The 23,736-nt window shown below is 42.1% G+C and overlaps 1 protein-coding gene across 2 annotated transcripts; it reads right to left on the bottom strand.

The window, feature by feature from the left end:
• Positions 1-1,721: 1,721 nt before the first annotated feature.
• Positions 1,722-21,774, bottom strand: si:ch211-198m17.1 (mucin-13). 2 transcript variants are annotated; one of them, XM_037477495.2, is made up of 14 exons: positions 21,585-21,774; positions 12,510-12,920; positions 6,529-7,251; positions 5,993-6,091; positions 5,760-5,869; positions 5,622-5,680; positions 5,393-5,526; positions 5,153-5,287; positions 4,453-4,495; positions 4,291-4,328; positions 4,119-4,203; positions 3,573-3,759; positions 2,941-2,973; positions 1,722-2,636 (listed from the first exon to the last, which is right to left on the bottom strand). In XM_037477495.2, exons 1-14 carry the CDS (start codon positions 21,637-21,639, stop codon positions 2,508-2,510), a joined length of 2,241 nt encoding a protein of 746 aa, XP_037333392.2. In that variant the 5' UTR covers positions 21,640-21,774; the 3' UTR covers positions 1,722-2,507. The 2 variants fall into 2 exon arrangements, with proteins under 2 accessions (XP_037333392.2, XP_037333393.2); XM_037477496.2 differs by lacking the exon at positions 2,941-2,973 and having other exon boundaries at positions 1,723-2,636.
• Between the last annotated feature and the right edge of the window lie 1,962 nt (positions 21,775-23,736).

Genomic DNA, 23,736 nt, shown 5'->3' with positions numbered 1-23,736 from the left:
TGGACAATTCTCAGAAGGTAAGAGAGTTGAAGTGGGTCTATTCCCCCATGACGTGTACACGAAGTGTCTGGGAAGATATGTCAGTTCACGGGTCTTATTTAAAAAGCAAAGAAAAAAGCAAAAAAAGTTCATAGATCAGCATCTGCTGAGTTTACTCGAGTTCAGTGTGTTTCTGCCATTTTAACACACACAACCTGCACGTGGTGGAGGATTAACAGAGATTAAAGAATGCATCACTACTTTGCATGGTATAAACTACCATCATACTTGCTGTCTGCTTTGGTCAGATTATAGAGGCCTAATGTCCTCTCAGACTAATGGCTGTCTGGCGCCGTGACTTCACCCTGTTCCTCCAGAAGTCATCGATATGACTTGCCTTCACAGCATTATCTGCTTGCACTTGGAGACTCCTCCAAGGCCTCTCTCCTCTCCACCGTCTAAGATCATGTGGCGTAGATAACGAATCAGGTTGTAGCCAATCCGATTACAAAGCAAATAGGGCTGAACTTTTCTAAACATTTTTGAGTCCATGCATCTGGAACTGTTATTTTTCTTCTTACTTCATATTAATTGTGATAATTGTGACTGTGAATATATACTTTTTGTCAATAAAAATATTCAAAAATAGGTGAGAAATGGCTTTCCTTTTTCACTTTTCACTGGAGCTGAAGGTACTGAATTTATAACGAACAAAGAGAAGCAGAATATACACACAAGCAAACGTTTGAACAATGACAAATGGTTTTCAAAACAGACAACGATTATTTTTCTGTTCATCAAATAATTCATAAATTGACCAATCTATGGTTTGCTTTAGTCTTATATTTCTAACTTGATCGTAGGTTATTTAAGGTGTATGCTGTCCAAATAACTTTCAATTTCATTTTCTGATTTATTTTCTCATTCACAGATAGAAGCACATGTCGATATCGCTACTTCAAATGTCTTTGTCGGACCGTTTCCTTATTAAAAGGGAGGCAGAATCAATGAGGAGCTACATCTTTATCTCAAGTATGGCAAGATAGTTAAAACAGGCCTGAGCTGCCTCTGCAGATCTGCTTCTGTATCCTCCCATCCTGAGAACAGCCTCTCTGGCAGAGGGAAGTTCCTCAAGTTGGCAGTCCGGCTCGCTTATCTCATTGGCTCGATGCTTATTGGATCGCGTGCCCATTCCCACCGCTCCAACAGGTCAAATGACTGCGATGTGCAGCTCACGGACACTAAGTGGTCCATCGATCGGTCAGCTGAGCCTGTGGGCTGATGGGGATGTGCTGCATCAGACAGAGCCGGGAGTCGGCAGGTTGGTAATGGGAAACAAAACACGGCGCATTCCTCCACAGATGAGAACAGCCCTGGCCGACGGAGAGAAGAGGCCCGTACAGAGCAAGTAGGACATCGAGTTCACGCATTAAGTTAGTAATGCTTTTCGTTTTTACAACCATGTTCATTTTACTTGACTATATCCCACTGAGTTCCACTAAAAGTAGTGGAACAGAAGATGAAAGGGATTAAGATATTTGTCTTGAACAACAGCAATTTGCACCAGATCCAGGGGTCTTAAAGAGCTTCTTCTTTGTGCTTTCTCTCCTCGCAGGTTTCCATGGATCGTGCTTATATCTGGACCCCGTTGCTTCCTCCTGCTGACGACTGCTGCTGCCATCATTATTGATAATAATCACATAATAATGAGAAACTTTGATTTAAATTAATTTATTTTCATTGCAAACACACACGCACACATACATACACCCACACCTTCTGTTCCCAAGATCTTTGCGAATATTAGAACCACTTATGAAAAGGTTTGCAGACATGGATATATATATATATATATATTTAGTGTATAGTTTTGTCAGAAAATGTAGTGTTAATTGGCACATTCAGGAGGTGCTTTATCACCAGCAGTGAACATTTCCTGTTTGTCGGACGTTTGAAACAGGCACATGTTGCAAGTGGAGCTTTAACAAATACAAACATACAATGTAAATCCCTTTACAAAATATCCCAAACGAGGGATCCAGCCCCTTTAGTCGTACAAGATTTGTTCCTCTCAAAAATAATCGTAGCCATGAGAGAAATATCGATCACACCTGGAAGCCCACATTCAATTTACCTTTGGTTTAAAACTGGTGGTGAACTTGACATACGATTAAGTGCAATTAGCAATATAAGAAGCTTCATTTAAAACGCAACAGAATGATTTACTAAAAACGTTAAATGTAGTGTGTGCTTCGGTAGACAGTGTGATATTTATACCGAGCAACAGTGGCATCTACTGGTTATGATCATTATTATGTAGGTATTTCCAAAGAATCCACGTGATGTGTCACAAGTCACAAAATGTTAAAATCTTCCTGCAAACAAATCTCTTTGGTGGCTGTTTCCCAGTTCAGACGTGTCCATTTTTCATTAGTTCATGAATGCTTAACAAGTGTGCTTGAAGAAGTATCTTCTTTAATCAGTAGGTTCTTTTGCATCCTATTTTCCTCCTTTCAACGTGGAATTCATCAGTTGTTCTTGTCGTCTCCGGGTAAGAAGTAGGGGTTCTCATGGCCTTGAACTAGATAGGAGTAACGGGATGGAGTTTTACCTTTGAAGGTGTGCATTCCCTCTGGGTGGAGATCGTATGATCCCGACTGAAATGTCAGTGGAAACAGTCACCACGTTAGTATCTTTTTAAATGTGAAGACATCAACAATTCACACAAAAGCCAGGCAAGCAACCAGAGTCACCAAAATCCAGAGAAAAGGACGACCCCTAAACTAGCATCAGCATTTTGACATGTAGATGAAAGCACCCGGGTTTCCACAACAATCAGAATTATTCATGAAGCTCCCCATCACGTAGAAATCAGGCCACGATATTCACCATAGCTTTTCTAAATCATCATCAGGAGGCGTCAAGGCAAATCATAAAACTCAAAGCAAAGCCTGGCCTTACCTTTTTCCATCCTTTCATTTTCAGATGAAACCCCTAAAGCAACACACTGGGAGTCAGGCAAAGCAGGGAGTACAGATGGAAGCTACGTACTAGCACTAATATATATATGTATATATACATATATATATATATACATTGGGAATGATTGGATTGAACATACTGGCATGAATAGGGTTGAAGATTTATCAACAAAGATTCTAGTTTATCTCTGAAATGATAAAAGACTAATGTGTGTTCCAGCAAGCAGGGATTTGTTGAATTGCGGTTCAAATGATTTCCAGGTGTTTCAGATTAAAACTAGGAAAAATTTGTCAACCAAAAATATATTTCAGTCTACAGTCAGACCAAACCACGGAGTGAAATGTAGTCATAAAATATTAAGGCTATAGATGTCCATAAAAGATTTAAGCCAAGGCATATTTTTCACCTGCAAATGATCAAATGCATGCCCAATAGTTGGAAGGGTTTGAGGTAATTAGGCAATGCAATCAGGATGCAAGACGGAGGGGCAACATTGAAGAAACTATAGGCGGAATTAAGGAACGATCGACCCTATGCAAGACTGTGAGTCTGGGTGTTAGTGGTGAGTAATTCAGACGACCAAGACCACAGGAGACTGAGTGACAACTCACCATTCCGTTGGTTGGATTTTTGTCCACTAGGACTCGAGTGCCTTCTAACATCTCAATTTGAGGAACTGCATCCAAGTTAGTGGAGGCCCGGGGGATGGGGGTGACGCCAGTTGGCCAGGGCTGGTTTAAGTCACCTGAGTATGGACTGCAGCTGTAGTCTGGCTTGCTCTTTGAGCATTGCCTATTGCTGTATAAAAAAAAGGGGATGTAAAATCTGCATGCTTTGTCAATATAGAATATTATTCAACTTGTTACATCATAGAGCTCCGATGTTTTTGAAAAACTATTACTAGTACTATTTAGTACATTTTTGCACTGGGTTTGCTTAATTACCATAAACATGATCACTCTATTCAATCCATCATATCCTTCCTGCTTTCATAAATACACAAACACATAAAGATATATTTAATCCAGGGGAAGAAAATGTCTTGCCAGCTGAAATGTTAAAACCCAATTGTACAGTCTGTGTACACTGTTGGCCCTGAAACATTTTTAGTACAACTGTGGTCCAAGTCTGAGCAAAGGCGTTTTTAATATCCTCACCAGGAGCCGTATATGAGCAAAGCGAGGACAATGAGGAGAACACCTCCCAGCACACAGGAGATGACCACCACTGCCAACAGCGCCGCTGTAAACACATTCGTATATGAGTGGATCTGTGAATAACTGTTACTACTGCATCATTTTTGCCTTTGTCAACACTGTTGTGACTCACAGTCATTGCAGTTGAAGCCTGAATATCCAAATGGACATCTGAAAGAAAAGACAGATTTAACATTGAATCCACACGAGGGAGCCAACTTCACATCAGCGTGAACCGCATACAGAGAACTATACAACCATCCAACTAAACAAAAGGAAAACTGTGTGCACTCACGGCTGGCAAACGTTTTCCACTCCCCTCTGCCCACTTGGACATGCTACAATGAAAACACAATCATTTAAAGACACATATATATACGTCACGATTGATGGAGACGGACAGCAGGCTGGTTTCACACGCAATGAAAGTATGAGCACGATGTGTAACTCGAAAAGCTGGAGACTGCACGAGGACCACTAAAAACAAGCTTCTAATGGTTTAAGTTTCAATATTTCCTGGGAAGGAACTGCATGCAGCATTTGCTTTATTTGCCTTTTCCTATAGCTTATCTCCGTGGTGACAACCCTCCACAGAGAGAGAGAGAAAGCTATAATTTTTCCATGTGTTTCCAGGGAAACAACCCCTGCTTATAAGAAATAAATTAAAGAGATAAATGAAGCATAGGTCAGGGGTTGGCATTAGAGAAAAGGCTATAGCCCTTGACCATGTCTCTGAGTCTTACTCCCTGTTGTTTCTCCCCCTCATTCTCACACACAAGTATGAGGATAGGAAGGCTCTGCACCAGTTCTCTAAACTGTAAATCAGCTGGGGAAACTTCTCCTCTGGGTCTTCAGCTCTGACAGCGTATATGAAGCTTTACTCATTCATAGTGCCAGTTTGGCAGAATATTATATAAGACTTCACAAAATTGTTGTTAGTGTGCCTATTTAAATATAGTCGTTTTGGGGAAAGATTATGAACCGGTAGTGTTTACCTCTGCAGCTGGTGTTGGAGTACAGGATGGAGATGTAGCCCTCTTTACAGAAACAAACAGCCTTGCCATTTGAATTTGTGCACATTGTAGATGAGACATCACAGGGTAATGGCTCCTGCGCACAAAGGTTGGTGTCTAAGACAGTGAAAATGTAAAACAGGTGAAAAGAAAACCTTCCCTGTAAAATAATGTAACCTGAGTGTGTTCTCTTTCAAAATCAATTATTGTAGCATTACTTACTTGTATATGAAGCATTCTTTAACAATCCATTTGTTTGCTTGGCTATAGCCTCATCTATGACCTGATTGACAGACTCTTCAGTGACGTCGGTGTCTTCAAATATGTTATTTACTGTTGCTTGTACACTTCCTGGTCTGGGGGTTGATGAGAACCAACAATAAAGATTACAAAACAATTTTCACTCGTGCCATAATTTCTTTCTGCATTAGGAAAAATGCAAGATACTCACTCAAGTCGCACAACCTCAGATTGTTTATACCCCCGCTGTTTTTTCAGGACAGCTCTGAGCTATGAGACCGGATAAGTATGTGGTTTAAGGACGGGGTTAGAAGGTTCATTAAACTAATTCAAAAGGACCACAACCTACCGATTCTGAGATCAGATTTGCCGTCTGCTGGAATGCTTTTGAGGACCTGTTGCTCATGTTAATGTCATATGCCAAGCTGATGAGATGAAGCTGGCCAGGGAACACTTGGGCTGAATGAAGAGGAGATTGTGGGAAAGGATTAAGCTAAAAATGCCCAACTTTAACACTGTTATGATTTTTGTTACGGTAATTTCTCATCTGACCAGAATTGAAATGTTGTTTTAAGTTCTTACCAGGTGCACAACGGCCATTCACCAGGAAGCTACCAGAGAGACACTGGCAGGTGCCATTAAGACAGACACTTTCAAGTGGGCACGGGACGGCAGGACACACTAATAAGAGATCAAAGAAAAATGATTTGTTAAACAACTGGCCATCTCTTGGTTTTCCTTATCGATCAAATTAGTCAAACATACAATGCTTTTTTGGGGCAGCTGAAACAATTTGGGCACAAAATGGACATATTTGCTATACTTCCTTCCTACTTCCTAATGGAATTGTGCGGGTACTCTACAGAAGTTTTACCAAAAGCTTCTATGTTGAAAACTGCCTGCTTTGCTTTTTGCTGTCATATAAATATTGACGATTGTCACTGAATTGCAATAAAACAGATGTGCTCTTTTTTCAAGTTTTTAACCATTTCAGCACATCAAAAATAAATGAACAACAGAAATTAATTATCTCTGGCAGTGTGGGTTCTTGTGTGTGCAAGGTTTAACTAAATCTGTAGATTAATGGAATAAGGCAACCATTGGAGGAAATAACTAACCTATGACTGGAGGGATGGGTGCAGCTGTTGTGGTTGGGTTGTTGGTGGTGGTGTCTGTTGGTTGCTGGGTGGTGCTAACGATGATGGTGGTCGTTGGAGCAGTGGAGGAGGTGGAGCTATTGACGGTCGTACCAGTAGTGAAGGTGGATGTTAGAGTGGTGGTGGAGTTGTTGGTGGGGACATCTGTTGGTCTATGGGTGGTGCTAGTGGTGGTGGTGGTACCAATACTAATTGTGAAGTTGTTGGTGGTGAGGTCTGTTGGTCGCTGGGCGGTGCTAGTGATGGTGGTACCATTACTGACGGTTGAGTTGTTGGTGGTGACATCTGCTGGTCGCTGGGTGGTGCCGCTGATGGTGGAGCCAGTATTGACGGTTGAGTTGTTGGTGGTGACATCTGTTAGTCTCTGGGTGGTGCTACTGATGGTGGTACTATTACTGATTGTGGAGTTGGTGGTGGTGACATCTGCTGGTTGCTGGGTGGTGCCGCTGATCGTGGAGCCAGTATTGACGGTTGAGTTGTTGGTGGTGACATCTGTTAGTCTCTGGGTGGTGCTACTGATGGTGGTACTATTACTGATTGTGGAGTTGGTGGTGGTGACATCTGCTGGTCGCTGGGTGGTGCCACTGATGGTGGAGCCAGTACTGAGGATGGTGGTGGTAGATGAGGCTGTTGTATTGCCACTAGATGGTTCCGTTGAATGAGTGACATTTGTGTTACCGGTCACTAAAACATTAAAAGGATGGATATTTAGAAAGAGACAAAATAAATTCACACTTTGTCATTATGAGTATTTTAACCGACTGAAGAGAGCATTCAGTTTAATGCATGTTCTTCAGTTTGGCCTCAGTACAGTAGAGAACCAACAGACTTGTTTGAAGAAAAAGATTCAACAACTTGACTCCAAAATCTGTATTCAGATTTGAATAATGGACATTCATCATGCTTAGTCCTACCTCCTGTTGTTGAGGGAGGGGATGCAGTGCTACTGCCTGGGGAGGTAGGGAGAGAGCTGGAGGTGGAAATGGAGGTAGGTGAAGAGGGTGGAGGTCCAGCTGAGAGGGTTGTGTTTGCGGATGCAGTGGTCGACAAAGGAGTCTCAGAAGAGGTGTTAGTAGCGTTTGTTAGAGAAGCTGTAGTTAATAGAGCTGTTGAAATTTCTGGAGTGACTGTACTTGCTGTTGTGTCACTACTGTTGTTTGTGGTTGGTGTCCTTAGGGTTGTGTGGGTGATGTTGTTTGTGGTTTGTGTAATTGCTGTTGTGTCGCTACTGTTTGTGGTTGGTGTTATTGCTGTTGTGTTGCTACTGTTGTTTGTGTTTGGTGTAATTGCTGTTGTGTTGGTGCTGTTGTTTGTGTTTGGTGTAATTGCTGTTGTGTCACTACTGTTGTTTGCCGTTGGTGTAATTGCTGTTGTGTCGCTACTGTTGTTTGGGGTTGGTGTAATTGCTGTTGTGTTGCTACTGTTGTTTGTGGTTGGTTTAATTGCTGTTGTGTCACTACTGTTGTTTGTGTTTGGTGTAATTGCTGTTGTGTTGGTGCTGTTGTTTGTGTTTGGTGTAATTGCTGTTGTGTCACTACTGTTGTTTGCCGTTGGGGTAATTGCTGTTGTGTCGGTGCTGTTTGCAGTTGGTGTATTTGCTGTTGTGTCGCTACTGTTGTTTGTGTTTGGTGTAATTGCTGTTGTGTTGGTGCTGTTGTTTGTGTTTGGTGTAATTGCTGTTGTGTCACTACTGTTGTTTGCCGTTGGGGTAATTGCTGTTGTGTCGGTGCTGTTTGCAGTTGGTGTATTTGCTGTTGTGTCGCTACTGTTGTTTGTGTTTGGTGTAATTGCTGTTGTGTTGGTGCTGTTGTTTGTGTTTGGTGTAATTGCTGTTGTGTCACTACTGTTGTTTGGGGTTGGTGTAATTGCTGTTGTGTTGCTACTGTTGTTTGTGGTTGGTGTAATTGCTGTTGTGTCGGTGCTGTTTGCAATTGGTGTATTTGCTGTTGTGTCGCTACTGTTGTTTGTGGTTGGTTTAATTGCTGTTGTGTCGCTACTGTTGTTTGCCGTTGGTGTAATTGCTGTTGTGTCGCTACTGTTGTTTGGGGTTGGTGTAATTGCTGTTGTGTTGCTACCGTTGTTTGTGGTTGGTTTAATTGCTGTTGTGTCGGTGCTGTTGTTTGTGGTTGGTGTATTTGCTGTTGTGTCGGTGCTGTTGTTTGCGGCTGGTGTATTTGCTGTTGTGTCGCTACTGTTGTTTGTGGTTGGTTTAATTGCTGTTGTGTCGCTACTGTTGTTTGCCGTTGGTGTAATTGCTGTTGTGTCGCTACTGTTGTTTGGGGTTGGTGTAATTGCTGTTGTGTTGCTACCGTTGTTTGTGGTTGGTTTAATTGCTGTTGTGTTGGTGCTGTTGTTTGTGTTTGGTGTAATTGCTGTTGTGTCACTACTGTTGTTTGGGGTTGGTGTAATTGCTGTTGTGTTGCTACTGTTGTTTGTGGTTGGTGTAATTGCTGTTGTGTCGGTGCTGTTTGCAATTGGTGTATTTGCTGTTGTGTCGCTACTGTTGTTTGTGGTTGGTTTAATTGCTGTTGTGTCGCTACTGTTGTTTGCCGTTGGTGTAATTGCTGTTGTGTCGCTACTGTTGTTTGGGGTTGGTGTAATTGCTGTTGTGTTGCTACCGTTGTTTGTGGTTGGTTTAATTGCTGTTGTGTCGGTGCTGTTGTTTGTGGTTGGTGTATTTGCTGTTGTGTCGGTGCTGTTGTTTGCGGCTGGTGTATTTGCTGTTGTGTCGCTACTGTTGTTTGTGGTTGGTTTAATTGCTGTTGTGTCGCTACTGTTGTTTGCCGTTGGTGTAATTGCTGTTGTGTCGCTACTGTTGTTTGGGGTTGGTGTAATTGCTGTTGTGTCGCTACTGTTGTTTGCCGTTGGTGTAATTGCTGTTGTGTCGCTACTGTTGTTTGGGGTTGGTGTAATTGCTGTTGTGTTGCTACCGTTGTTTGTGGTTGGTTTAATTGCTGTTGTGTTGGTGCTGTTGTTTGTGTTTGGTGTAATTGCTGTTGTGTCACTACTGTTGTTTGCCGTTGGTGTAATTACTGTTGTGTTGCTACTGTTGTTTGTGGTTGGTGTAATTGCTGTTGTGTCGGTGCTGTTTGCAATTGGTGTATTTGCTGTTGTGTCGCTACTGTTGTTTGTGGTTGGTGTAATTGCTGTTGTGTCTGTGCTATTGTTTGTGGTTGGTGTACTTGCTGTTGTGTCGCTACTGTTGTTTGTGGTTGGTGTAATTGCTGTTGTGTCGGTGCTGTTTGCAGTTGGTGTATTAGCTGTTGTGTCGCTACTGTTGTTTGCCGTTGGTGTAATTGCTGTTGTGTCGCTACTGTTGTTTGGGGTTGGTGTAATTGCTGTTGTGTTGCTACCGTTGTTTGTGGTTGGTTTAATTGCTGTTGTGTCACTACTGTTGTTTGTGTTTGGTGTAATTGCTGTTGTGTTGGTGCTGTTGTTTGTGTTTGGTGTAATTGCTGTTGTGTCACTACTGTTGTTTGCCGTTGGTGTAATTGCTGTTGTGTCGCTACTGTTGTTTGGGGTTGGTTTAATTACTGTTGTGTTGCTACTGTTGTTTGTGGTTGGTGTAATTGCTGTTGTGTCGGTGCTGTTTGCAATTGGTGTATTTGCTGTTGTGTCGCTACTGTTGTTTGTGGTTGGTGTAATTGCTGTTGTGTCTGTGCTATTGTTTGTGGTTGGTGTACTTGCTGTTGTGTCGCTACTGTTGTTTGTGGTTGGTGTAATTGCTGTTGTGTCGGTGCTGTTTGCAGTTGGTGTATTAGCTGTTGTGTCGGTGCTGTTGTTTGCGGTTGGTGTATTTGCTGTTGTGTCACTACTGTTGTTTGTGTTTGGTGTAATTGCTGTTGTGTTGGTGCTGTTGTTTGTGTTTGGTGTAATTGCTGTTGTGTCACTACTGTTGTTTGCCGTTGGGGTAATTGCTGTTGTGTCGGTGCTGTTTGCAGTTGGTGTATTTGCTGTTGTGTCGCTACTGTTGTTTGTGTTTGGTGTAATTGCTGTTGTGTTGGTGCTGTTGTTTGTGTTTGGTGTAATTGCTGTTGTGTCACTACTGTTGTTTGCCGTTGGTGTAATTGCTGTTGTGTCGCTACTGTTGTTTGCCGTTGGTGTAATTGCTGTTGTGTTGCTACTGTTGTTTGTGGTTGGAGTACTTGCTGTTGTGTCGCTACTGTTGTTTGTGGTTGGTGTAATTGCTGTTGTGTCGGTGCTGTTTGCAGTTGGTGTATTAGCTGTTGTGTCGCTACTGTTGTTTGCCGTTGGTGTAATTGCTGTTGTGTCGCTACTGTTGTTTGGGGTTGGTGTAATTGCTGTTGTGTTGCTACCGTTGTTTGTGGTTGGTTTAATTGCTGTTGTGTCACTACTGTTGTTTGGGGTTGGTGTAATTGCTGTTGTGTTGGTGCTGTTGTTTGTGGTTGGTGTATTTGCTGTTGTGTCGCTACTGTTTTTTGTGGTAGGTGTATTTGCTGTTGTGTCGCTACTGTTGTTTGTGATTGGTGTAATAGCTGTTGTGTCTGTGCTGTTGTTTGTGGTTGGTGTATTTGTTGTTGTGTCGCTACTGTTGTTTGTGGTTGGTGTCATTGCTGTTGTGTCGCTACTGTTTGTGGTTTGTATAATTGCTGTTGTGTCGGTGCTGTTGTTTGCGGTTGGTGTATTTGCTGTTGTGTCGCTACTGTTGTTTGTGGTTGGTTTAATTGCCGTTGTGTCGCTACTGTTGTTTGTCGTTGGTGTAATTGCTGTTGTGTCGCTACTGTTGTTTGGGGTTGGTGTAATTGCTGTTGTGTTGGTGCTGTTGTTTGCGGTTGGTGTAATTGCCGTTGTGTCGCTACTGTTGTTTGTCGTTGGTGTAATTGCTGTTGTGTCGCTACTGTTGTTTGTGATTGGTGTAGTAGCTGTTGTGTCACTACTGTTGTTTGTGGTTGGTGTAATTGCTGTTGTGTCGCTACTGTTGTTTGTGGTTGGTGTAATTGCTGTTGTGACGCTACTGTTGTTTGTGGTTGGTGTAATTGCTGTTGTGTTGGTGCTGTTGTTTGTGGTTGGTGTAATTGCTGTTGTGTCGCTACTGTTGTTTGCGGTTGGTGTCATTGCTGTTGTGTCACTACTGTTTGTGGTTTGTACAATTGCTGTTGTGTCGGTGCTGTTGGTTGCGGTTGGTGTATTTGCTGTTGTGTCGCTACTGTTGTTTGGGGTTGGTGTAATTGCAGTTGTGTTGGTGCTGTTGTTTGTGGTTGGTGTCCTTAGTGTTGTGTGGGTGATGTTGTTTGTGGTAGGTGTAATTGCCGTTGTGTCGCTACTGTTGTTTGTCGTTGGTGTAATTGCTGTTGTGTCGCTACTGTTGTTTGTGATTGGTGTAGTAGCTGTTGTGTCACTACTGTTGTTTGTGGTTGGTATAATTGCTGTTGTGTCGGTGCTGTTGTTTGTGGTTAGTGTATTTGCTGTTGTGTCGGTGCTGTTGTTTGCGGCTGGTGTATTTGCTGTTGTGTCGCTACTGTTGTTTGTGGTTGGTGTAATTGCCGTTGTGTCGCTACTGTTGTTTGTCGTTGGTGTAACTGCTGTTGTGTTGCCGCTGTTGTTTGTGGTTGGTGTAAATGTAATTGTATTGCTACTGTTGTTTTTGGTCGGTGTAATTGCTGATGTGTCAGTGCTGTTGTTTGTGGCTGGTGTAATTGTTCTGTTGCTGCTGTTGTTTGTGGTCATTGTACTTCCTGTTGTGTTGTTGCTGTTGTGTGTGATTTCTGTTATTGCCGTTATGTCGTTGTTGGTGTATGTGGTTGATTTACCTGTGGTTGTGTCGCTACTGTTTTTTGTGGTTTGCGTAATTGCTGTTGTGTCGCTGCTATTGTATGTGGGGATTGTACTTGCTGTTGTGTTGCTGCTGGTGTGTGTGATGGCTGTACTTCCAGACACTGTGCTATCTGCACCAGGTGTGGTGGTTGCATTTTTTGTCTCACTGGTGTCGGTGGCTTGGCTCGTCTCTTGCATCACAGTGAAGGTTGTTGATCCACTGGTTGGAGCAGAGGGAGAGACATACGGGGTCCTCGTGGTCACGTCACTGCTCTCAGTAACGTTTCTGCTGACTGATGCTGTGGTGGACCTGGACTCAGTTCCCGGCTGGGAGAAGGTTGTCTCTGCTTGCGCGGTGGATGGTTCCGTAGTTGTAGATTCTTCTGTGCTAGTTTTTATAGTTGTATTCCCTAATGTGGTGGACTGTGGTAAAGTTGCAAGACTGTTTAAGTGGTTGCTGCTAGTATGTGAGCTTGCAGTCACAGATAAGTGTGAATTGACAGAAGTGGTGGATGTCTCGTTAATCGTTCCCCCATCGCTCGAATAATATTGCGTAGTAGGATCTGCAGTTGCCGTTTCTAAAGTCAAAACAAAATCACAAAAATTAATCAATGTGTGCTTTAAACCAAATTTGAAGTTGCATTTATGGTACAATAATCAATGATCTTGCATATACAAGTAGTTCAAAATACTAATCCACTAGTCATTTAAAAACCCACTCTCTGTGTCTTAAACCACCATTTCACAATAAGTGTGTGAAAAAAGGATTTAGCTGTGACTCAGCAGATGAGAACTATTGCGAGTGACGGATGTTCACAGCACCAAATTGTATCCGTCACAAGTACTGCTAAGTTTCGACCATCTAAGAGCTGCCTTTTTACTGCCTCTTCTCTCTTTACTTTGTGTTTCTGGGGGTGCAGTATGAGTCAAAGGGCAGCTTGTGGAGTGTAACCTCAGGTTCTCATCTATAGTCTCCTTTCAGCTGCTGGAGAGGTAAACTATCATCAATCGGTCTACGCCTTGCACAAACAGTTATGTCCAGTAAATGATTTCAAAAGTACAAGGAAATCAGATTATGGACGGGTTTGATTATTTTCTGTGTACAAGGAATTGCATGAGCTAATATCTGTATGGCTTGGAAACCAAGACTCATTTAGAGATAACTAACCACAAGCTTCACACACCCTGTAATGGCATACTTTATTGGATACGGTAAGCTTGATGTACGCACACAGACATAGACCCACATCAATGTATTCGGGAAGTAGAACGAGCAATCAATGATGATAGATGAGGATGTGTTGAAAGATTTGAAAAAAAAAAAAAGTTTTGAAAATCAAGGAGTGGCATAGTTAAGAGGGGTTACCTCTATGTGAAGAAGCATGGAGTGATATCATTGCTTTGTAAAATACTTAACTTATGACTGGTTTGTTAGGATGAAGAAATACGCCCAACAGACTCTTAATGGTGAACCAGAGAGATTAAAGATAAGGAAAAATCTCTTGAATCAGATCCAGTCAACCTTTTCTTGATAAGCCCTGTGTTACAAGGAAAAACTCCTTGATACAAGTATCAAGAGGTTTTTCCTTGAATGACTCAGTTGAATGTTAACCCTTTGAGGTTGAATGTCAACCTATTGTTGCATGCCTTACATTCTACAAATCTACACATCTTAAATGCCAACGTTGACAATGTTGTCGCTCTTTATAAAATCTTTGCACTTTTAGCTATCCTTCAGATTCTTAAACTTTCTACCCAGTTTTTAGAAACTGGGCAGACAGTTTCAGTTTATAAACGTCCCCGTGGATTAGTCAGGTGTGTGTGACTTGCTCCACTACAGAATCTGCGCACCATGCCAGTGTCAACTCCAGCAGGTAGATCTGCCAGCTGAATGAAAGGCAGTGGAAGCCAATGATAGTTTACAAATGCAGTATTTAACACACCACTAATCAACACACAATCAACCCGGGAGCAGCTGTTGAGAAGTAAAAGTACCATTAACTCTGGCAGTGTGGCGTTCGTCAAACAGCCTTATCAGCTGAGTGTGTGCTTCACATTTGTACCAATCTCTTTGTGAGCATTTTTTATTCAAACAATGAAGACTTTCTAATTATTAAATTAGGTCAGAATTTGATAGGGGGCAGCGAATTAGAATTAGCATGCTGACATACCAAGACGTTTGGATGTATTAATGCACCCCACCCTCAAGAGGAATTGAAATTAATTGTCCGCTGACTATAATGGTTTCAGCATTTTTGATAACTAACTAATGGTAGGTAATGGCAAAGGTAATGGCAAAACTAATGCCATTACTTTCCCTTTCACCTGCAAATTGTATTACTGTAAGTACCAGTACATTATGAAAAGCAGCAACCAGAGCGCCACAGATGGGCCATTTACCGTCGGTGAGGTTGGAGATGAACCAGCGCGGATTGTTTTTTTAGCATGAGACATTGGATGTGTGTCGTGAGGGCTTGAGAAAACACGCAAAAGCGTGTGAGTCACACGGGAAAACCGTGAGAGATGGCAGCCCTGTAGCTGTGTTTGCTTGACAACAACTTTTCTAACAGTCAAACATCAAGCAAGTACAACACGAGACAAAGCAAGACAGCAAATAATTTACTAAATACTCCAGAAGAAATATATACATGCAAAATTACCTACAATTTCACGCATGTGGGCCTATGTAATCATAAGGTCAGAATGCACACAAATAATACACACTCGATGCAATTTTCATTGTCGTTTTTCAATAAAGGGGGGAAATTGCCCTTTAATTGTGTGTCCATCTTTAATGTTCCCAATCCACATAGCATAGTTTTTTTCCACCTCAAACGTAAAATGATGTAATTCATACTTATGGAAATAACTATGTTGTCATACAGTATAGTCAGATACGGACAATAGGCCTACATAGCTGTGGGCTAATACTAATATGAATGCCATTTGTTAAGTGTTCAAAAAGCTGGGCAGGAATAAGCTGGTAAAAAGGGAACCGTATATATGTTTTATTTATTACTATCATAGATAAATATTCCAGTAAACCATTTTGTGGTATCGTATCGGGTATCGCAATATTTTGGCAGGTATAGTATGGAAGTTATACTTTTGGTATCGTGACAACCTTAACGGAGATCAATGGCTCCTTCGTTATTAGGTCCAATGGTGTAATTGATATGCCAACTTAAAGGTACCAGCAGCAAGTAAACTACTTTCATCCTTCACCTGCTACTACTGATACCATTAAAAGTAGAGCAGAGAGAAAGAAAGCAGGTTTTGGTTTCACCATGTCATTGCTGCCACTGGAAGACATATATGGGAGCGTGTATTTGGGCATGATGACATCTGGAAAGTTTGATTATCTCCCCATAGGCAAATTGTTATGAGATTATCTACACCAAATCTGCATAACCACACCGATGGGCTTGTTTTTCCTATGTAGCCTCCACATATACTTATTATTGTGTGGTTGTTCTCTGGTGATTGTAAGGCAAGCGGAAGCTGAGAACTCGGGAATGATATGACATGGTGAGGTATTTCAGTTAGTATATCTACCTAGAAGTCATAAAAGATCAAGGTAAAGAGATACCAAGAAAATGTTATGGTATCATAAAAACCCTGCCTATTTATAGAAATGGGGAAGTGGACAAAAGGAAAATAAAAAAATGGCTGTGGATATGAACGAACACAGTGGTTCTCCTTTCACGATTACCATCGCAACATTTGGTTTCACCTTAAAAGTTTGCGGCTGCTAGTCTATAACCATTTACATTCCAGCCATAAATAAAAAACAATACAGAAAAAACTGTGACAAGTTTACATACAATCTATGATGCCTATGTCTGAAGCAATGAGTGTTTACAGACCATTTCTTAAAGGACATTAATGACATCAATATGAAACAATGTAAACAGTCGGTGAGTAAGAGAGATTACAATTAAGGACACACTCTGTGCGTGTGCACGTCTTACAGAAAGCCGCATCTCTAAGGATTTAACCTACAGCCGGATAATCCCCTGCAGACACAAAAGAGATGACTGGGCCAAGACAAGTGTGTCTAAGGTCGGCCTGGGTGCACATATTCAGCAGGATGCGGATCAGAAGGTCCGGCTCTACCCACTAAGCACTTTGGTCAACAATTTTGGTTCGACGAACTAGCGGGCACACTTCTCGACACTAAAATCAAACAAGCGCACTGTGGGAGCGAATCCGTTGCCAAGGAGACATCTGCTTCCAGCTGTCAAAATCTCGGCCTCACTTCAAATCACAAACAGTAACGACAGAGATGCCAGTTGTGATGCTAGTGTTTCAGTGCAGCGCTTCAGGGTATTTCCATTCGTGCAAGACAATGGCAGTCCTGTGAATTACCTGCTCACAGACTGGCTGTCAGATCCAGTTCCCCCAACGCACATCCTCAACTTCCTGTCCACACCGCCGCTCCTCTGGGATGAATAATCTGTATCAATTACACAGGCCACGAGGATTCACTGAGTAGTCCAGAGAGCCGGGACAAACAGTGCCATCTCGGGGGTTGCAAATATTTCCCGTTAATTGTTGTCAATTTAGAGAAACTGCATCCCTGAAATAGTTCTTTATCACATCCAGCAGCACTACAAGGACAGCCCTGATTAAAGAATGGACACAGAGAAGGAGATGAAGGGACACAGGAGCCTGAGGCTGCATCTCATTAGGAGGACGAGTCATGTGGAAAGCTAACCTTTGGGTGTGCGTATGTGTAAAAGACATGTCCAGTAGGACATCTGAAACACACTGATAAAAGACAAAAATGCGGCGTAGCTTGTTACAGAGAACATGTCGTACTTTGCATCCCTTTGCCAGCTAATGAAAGTCAACATTTCTTACATACTGCTTTATGAGCGCCTGGTGTTTCAAGGTGCCCATTCCCGCGTTACAAAAAACCTCAAGGTACGCAAACAGATACACGCTGGTCCGTTTTTTTTGTGGGGGAAACCAGTCGTGAGGGCTGCCACATCAAAGCGACACAGCCGGGTCACCAGGAACGACCTCAAAAGACTGAGAGGAAGCTTCTTTTTTTTGTATGAACCAAGAGTGTATTATTCTGCTGGGTGTCGTGTGTCAAGAGTTCTGATCAGAGTGGAAATGCCTATTCTACTCCATTTTCTGACATGCCGTGGACCAGGTAATGTAAGATCTGCAAAGCAGCTGTAGAGGGAGCAGTTAATGGGCATTCTCAAATACAAGTAACTAAGTCTGGAGGGTAAAAAAGGATAAGGAATAGGGAGAAGCCTAGGTCTCATTACCAATAATCAAAGCCAGCTGTTGGTCTTGAGATGTATTATCTTAGTGACCAAATTCTGCGTTCTTTAATGCAAGACATGATTAAAACTGGTTAGGCAAAACTCTGTTATTAGATCATCACACATTTCATTTATTAATTATCAATGCATTGGGAGATGTTTTATCATCCACAGATGAGGGATTAAAGACAAACGAGCAAAACTGAAGCTTCATACTCTTCGTCCTGTTAAAACTCTTCTGCCTTTCCCATCGGGACAAACTTTATGTTCACTGGGACGCATGAAACCCAACCCCCCCCGACACACACACACACAGAAAACCTCAGTATTTCATATTCAACTTTCATCATCAGACAGTCACCAGCTCATGCTGTCCTCCACAGGACACGGCAGAAAAGAGCTCTCTCTCTATCGGAACAAACAGAGCCGTTACACAGTAACAGATGGCTCCCTGGAGCACGGCTCACTCGCAGGGCCTCTGCACATATCATATCCAATTAAAGCTGCGCCAGCACATGCTTTTCAATTACAGAGCGAGATTTACTGCCCCGTAGAAGGTCTAATCCAGCAGGATGCAGCAGGGACGCGAGGAGACAGAGAGGAGAAAGGAAAGGAAAGAAACGGCGCGTGTGCATGGGAAGTAAAGATAGTACGTGTCAAAAGAGGAAGGTGAGGAGGAGGAGGAGGAGGAGGAGGAGGAGTGTCAATGCTAAAACAAGGAGGAACTGTGTGATACTAAAACAACAGTGGTGTTCACCGGACCTGAAATACAAGGGTTGGTTGAGTATGCACGAATCAGAATCAGAAGCCACTGACACGTGTGTATTGGTGCAATATAAGAATAAAATGAGATAAAGTAAAATAAGAAATGAATATACGAGCATAATTAAAACAATATATAAACAGATAAGTACGATACAACACACACATGTATGTCCATGGTGAGAAACCACTAATGGAGTATTTGGGTGAACCAACGGCTGAGTGTCTTGGCACTGATCGCAGCCTCCTACCGCAGGGAAGGGGCTCAAAGAGTTTGTGTCCTGGGTCAGAGGGGTCGACTACAATCTTCTTTAGTTAGTCAACAGAAAATGAAGCTGATATTTAAACAATTATTTAAGGTTTCAAGTCAAAATGGCAAATATTCTTTTGGTTTCAGTCTCTTCAAATGTGACAATTTGCAGTTTTCCCCTGATATGTATGGCATTTATTGTTAATCACGAGAAGATTGACTTCGCCAAACCCTTCTGCCATAGTCCAGTAATCAGAGGTGGGAACAAGTCACTGTTATGCAAGTCACAAGCAAGTCTCAAGTCATTGCCCTCGAGTCCCGAGTCAAGTCGAGTCAAAGACGAAGCAAGTCCCAAGTCGAGTCACAAGTCAAAGCCAACAAGTCTCAAGTCGTACCATTTCAGTTTCGAGTCAATTCAAGTCATCTTATTATAGTGGGGACGGGGAACCCTGGGTGATGGTGCGCTGCCTCACAGACCTAGACTACGAAGGGAAGGGTAACGGTGGATCGACGGTGACTGTGTTATAGTACTGTAACGCTCACCCCAATGCTGCAGCGTAAATAAGGAGGCGATGACTGGCTTGCAACTCCGCTGCATTTATTTATATAAAACAACTCAACTTCGGTCACTGTTGGCCGTCACCACGCCGAACGAACACTTCCGCATACACGGCCCCCCAAAACTTGGGTTGTCTCGCGTAACTACAGCTGGTAACAGAGCATAACGTGAACACATGCAACATCTGCATAACTGATTAACTAATAACTTTAACTCAGCTCATTACACTACTTTAAAACGGACGTTGACATACTGTTGGCGAGGATTTCCATCGGAGTCTGAATCCGGGTTTAAAAATCCCGATTTTTGTAACCATGGACGAGCTGTCTCGTTGATACGGTCAAATGGACTGCAGTGATTGGATGTCGTACAGGCAGCGCGCGCTCTCTGCATACAGGTGGCGCACATTTTTTTTGACAGATGCAGATAAACAGAGCGGCGGTGGTGTGAAAATGTTTTCCCCCAGTTTTCATGGGAAGCAGCAAGTCTTCTCGAGTCAAAAGGCTCGAGTCCAAGTCAAGTCACGAGTCATCGGTGTTCAAGTCCAAGTCGAGTTGCAAGTCTTTGTACGTTTTGTCGAGTCGAGTCTCAAGTCATCAAATTCATGACTCGAGTCTGACTCGAGTCCAAGTCACATGACTCGAGTCCACACCTCTGCCAGTAATGCAGAAAATAACAATACATTTATATTAAAGGAAATAATGATCGCTCTACACGAGCCTCTGTATTCCTACAACCACCCTCTAACTGCAGTGCGGACTTTGCCAGCTCAAAGAATGACCGTAACGATGACACACGATACACGGCCGTGAGAGGAAACAGTAGCATCGAGAGCGGAGGGAGACATAAAACATGCCCTGCTCTCTGCAAGATGTCCTACAGAGGTCACAAGAACGTGTGGCGCCAGACTCAAGAGGAGGAGGATCCCCACCCTCAGGAGGTCTTTTCATCTGGACCTCTTTACTGCTACTTCAGACGCATTCAGTCAAGGTGCCCAACACTGAAGCGGCCGTCATCACCCCCCCCCCCCCCCCCAGGCTCCCTCACAGTAGGAAAGGGAAGCACACAAAACGGCCTGCAGGCTCGCAGCGGGGCACGGGCACATGACAGCGACTGGATCCCAGTCTTCATACATGGAACCTTGAAACACAGAGATGCACTTCATAACGATTCCAAATGAATAATATAAAGGGTGACCAATGGATTGAAGTGTAACTAAGCCTAGGGAGTCTGTACAGTGAAGAGCTCATCAAAATTCCTCGGGGCAGCTTCACCGCGCTGTCGAGGGGGTCCGCCTATGAACACACAGAGTCAAACTTTGTGTTTGGAGTGCGCTGCCCCTCAGGGAGCCGGCTGCTGAATTGACCGATGCGTCCTGGCTGGCATCTGTTAGCCATCAGAGGGCTTTGAGTCACACCGAAAGGAGCAATGAGTCAGAGGTCAAGACTATTTAAGGGGAAAACCCCAAGAATGGGTAGTGTAGGAAAATGTGCATTTGGCATTGAAGAAAATCCTTTAACAAAGGAACAAGTTACCTCGTTTCAATAAAAGGGAGTCAAACTGAGCTGCAATCAAAGCAGAGGCTAAACATGACGCTTAGTTATGTAATCCTTAGCTTTATGTATAAGTTTATTATAAACACAAGTGTTTGTCTCTATGAAGGTTGGTGGATTCTGTAAATACTTCAAACAATGATAATGAAGCTTGATCACTCTACTCCTGAATAAGTTTTTTCATTTGTTACAATTCTATAAATATATTTAAATTCTGTCAAGAAAATAATTGCTGTTCAGCGGAAGTCCTCATTTCCTGTGTTCCTGTGTGACATGTTTTTGTTTATAAAAAATGTATAAAGGTTGTAATAGATGAACCCGAATACATTCACATAAAATATATGGCATACAATATTCGCATGTGAAGAGAATTATAGGTATTTATACGTGAAGATTAGCTATAAAATGGGTATAATTTGCACTATTATGGCCATGATTCAAAAGCCATTAAAAAGCTCCACTGTAAACAAAAATGCTACTTATACATTAAATAATTGTATTTATTATTGCATTATTAAGTCGTGCACTATTATATAATATATACATACATTATTAATGTGTTATAATATTATAATAACAAAAAAAATAAAAACAAGCCCTTGTATTTAGGAAACATTCCGTTGATAATACATATGTGCCTTTACTAATGGACCACCGGCCAAGCGATACATATATAAATAAAAAATTAGGTTTTAACTGCATTTCATATGAAATCTGTGACTGCAGTTAAAAGAAAAAAAAGTGATGTAAAAACGTGTATCCACAGGTCAACTTGTTTTCTTATAAAAATCTCATCCAGTGATTAGCTTTTTATCATTCTGGAGGTGAACGTCACTCACCTTTAACAACAGCGCACAGGAGAAACACGACAGGTAGAAAACGGCAGTGAAACATCTTCCAAGTTTTGGGTTGCAAAGCGGCCCGAGTTTGTGAGGGACGGACGGTGCAGGCGTCCCGAGTTTAGTTGGTATAACGGTGAAAATAGTGGTTCGGGGGCTCTTTCCTCCGGGGTGTACTCGCTGGCTGCCACAGGTGGCTCCGGCTCGAAGCTTCAGCCTGGGACGGCATTAAAAGCTTTAGCGTGCGCTCTGATTGGCCGGCTCTCCTGTCACTCAACGTTAATAGGCGGGACGCTAAAGCGAATCATGAAGCAGCTCTTGAACCTGTCATCAGCAACACCGAAGAAGATTACTGTACAAGACTTGTATTTGTTCTGAGTTTAGTGACTTAAGTATGCACCATGTCCTTGGGCATTTAGCCAGGATTAATTATATGTATTACAGCAATATATCATTTCAATTAATAGTGAATAAACAACAAGTGACCTTATATTGTAACTTTGTCACAGTGGCTGCATTTGTTACATTTAAACATCTGGGGGGTCAATACGCTAAAATTTGCATCAAACACAAAAACAGAGAGAGCTAATTGTTGAAATGAGTTAGTGTTTCCCCCCCTTGTTACTAAGCTAAAAATAACAATTATAATTTTTTTTTAAAAAGAATAGCTCAAATTAAATATCTAAAATAATTCCATCAGATGCGTTGTGTCAAATGCTTGCAGTTATCTTACCCTTCTTAACGGTCAAAATTTCAGTGTTTTACCAAAGCTAATGCCGGCTAACTACCACTAAACACAGAGTGAAGCTACAGCTGAAATGGATTTATTTTTATTCGTCCAGTCCTCTGCAGAGTCCAACAGAGTCAGCATCAGGTTCAGATTATGAGGACACACAGGTTTCTGTAAAGCTTAATTTGTTTTAAGTATGCCATTATCTCCTCCGAGACTTTTCTTTTCTTCTGATGTCCTCTTTCTGTCCAAAACTATTGATGTCAAAATTACAAATTCACAGGATGACAAGATAACAAACCCTAAATGATGTCATCCATTTCCTCATGTAATATTGAGGACTGAAATGGTCTCATTTCAGGCTTAATGAGCATTGTTTGGAAATTCAAGGACAGCTCTTTAAAAAACATACTTCTAACCATTATTTGACCTTTGAGACAATCTAACAAAGAGGAAATGCTGACTTTTTGTTATCAGTTACGCTTGAGTTTGGTCTTTAAAACTTCCAGGTTAAATAATGAACTAGTTTCTACTTCCTCTAAGGTACCCAACTAACCAAACCCGGGCCCAACAATGTCTTTTAACAAACAATTTACCCCTGTTAGAACAAACAGTTGTCCTCTTTGCTGAACACACAGTATTTTAGACAAATTTGAAACATTATTTTTTTTAAATAATTTCATTTTTCACGCTGCAGTCCTAAATGTCAGTTACGGCCGTTATGGTCATTGACCTTGTAAGAACAAAGGAGGGAAACAAAATGACAATGAAATACAAACAGCACCAGGTGCTTCAGTTTTCCAGTGGTCAGAGAAGACACGCAACTAAGAATAAAATGTGTAGCTATAAGCATAGCTGCTAAGACCAATGCTTCATAGCGTGTTGCATCTAAATGGCCATGATGTTCATTTTGGGTCAACACCTGAGTCTGGACTCGTATAAGACGGTCACAGCTTGAGTCCTCGTGGGAGCTACTCCGGCTCCAGAGACAGAACAATAACTGTTGATTATTGGCACGTTGTGTTGTGTGTGTAGTGATGCAATCCTCATGTGCCAGCAGATGCCATGTCATCTACAGTCATTCCACGGAATCATTCTTTGGACAAAGGGCTGAGTGAGGTCTGTTTTTTTATTGCTCTGTTTTATTACAAAACTGTTTCAATATTTACTTGTGGATGATACAGCCGGGTATTTTTACATGTTGAGCAAAAGTAAACAAATGAGATGAACAGTAACATGTTCAAATTAAACCTAAACCCCTGTTGCATTATGGACCTTGAGACTGTAAGTCAGCCAACTGTGTCCCTGATATCACTAATTATCACGGGCACACTTATCTGTTATCAAGAAAACATTAGGTTTATTACAAGTCTGGAGCATAGAGGTATGAACAATAGTTCATAAGTACTAGTTCATAAGTGG

The sequence above is a fragment of the Pungitius pungitius genome, chromosome 12 (genome assembly GCF_949316345.1).
Source record: "Pungitius pungitius chromosome 12, fPunPun2.1, whole genome shotgun sequence".
In the NCBI taxonomy this organism is placed as follows: Eukaryota; Metazoa; Chordata; class Actinopteri; order Perciformes; family Gasterosteidae; genus Pungitius; species Pungitius pungitius.
Note: the sequence above shows the minus strand (reverse complement) of the source record. Positions and strands in the feature narration are given on the sequence as shown.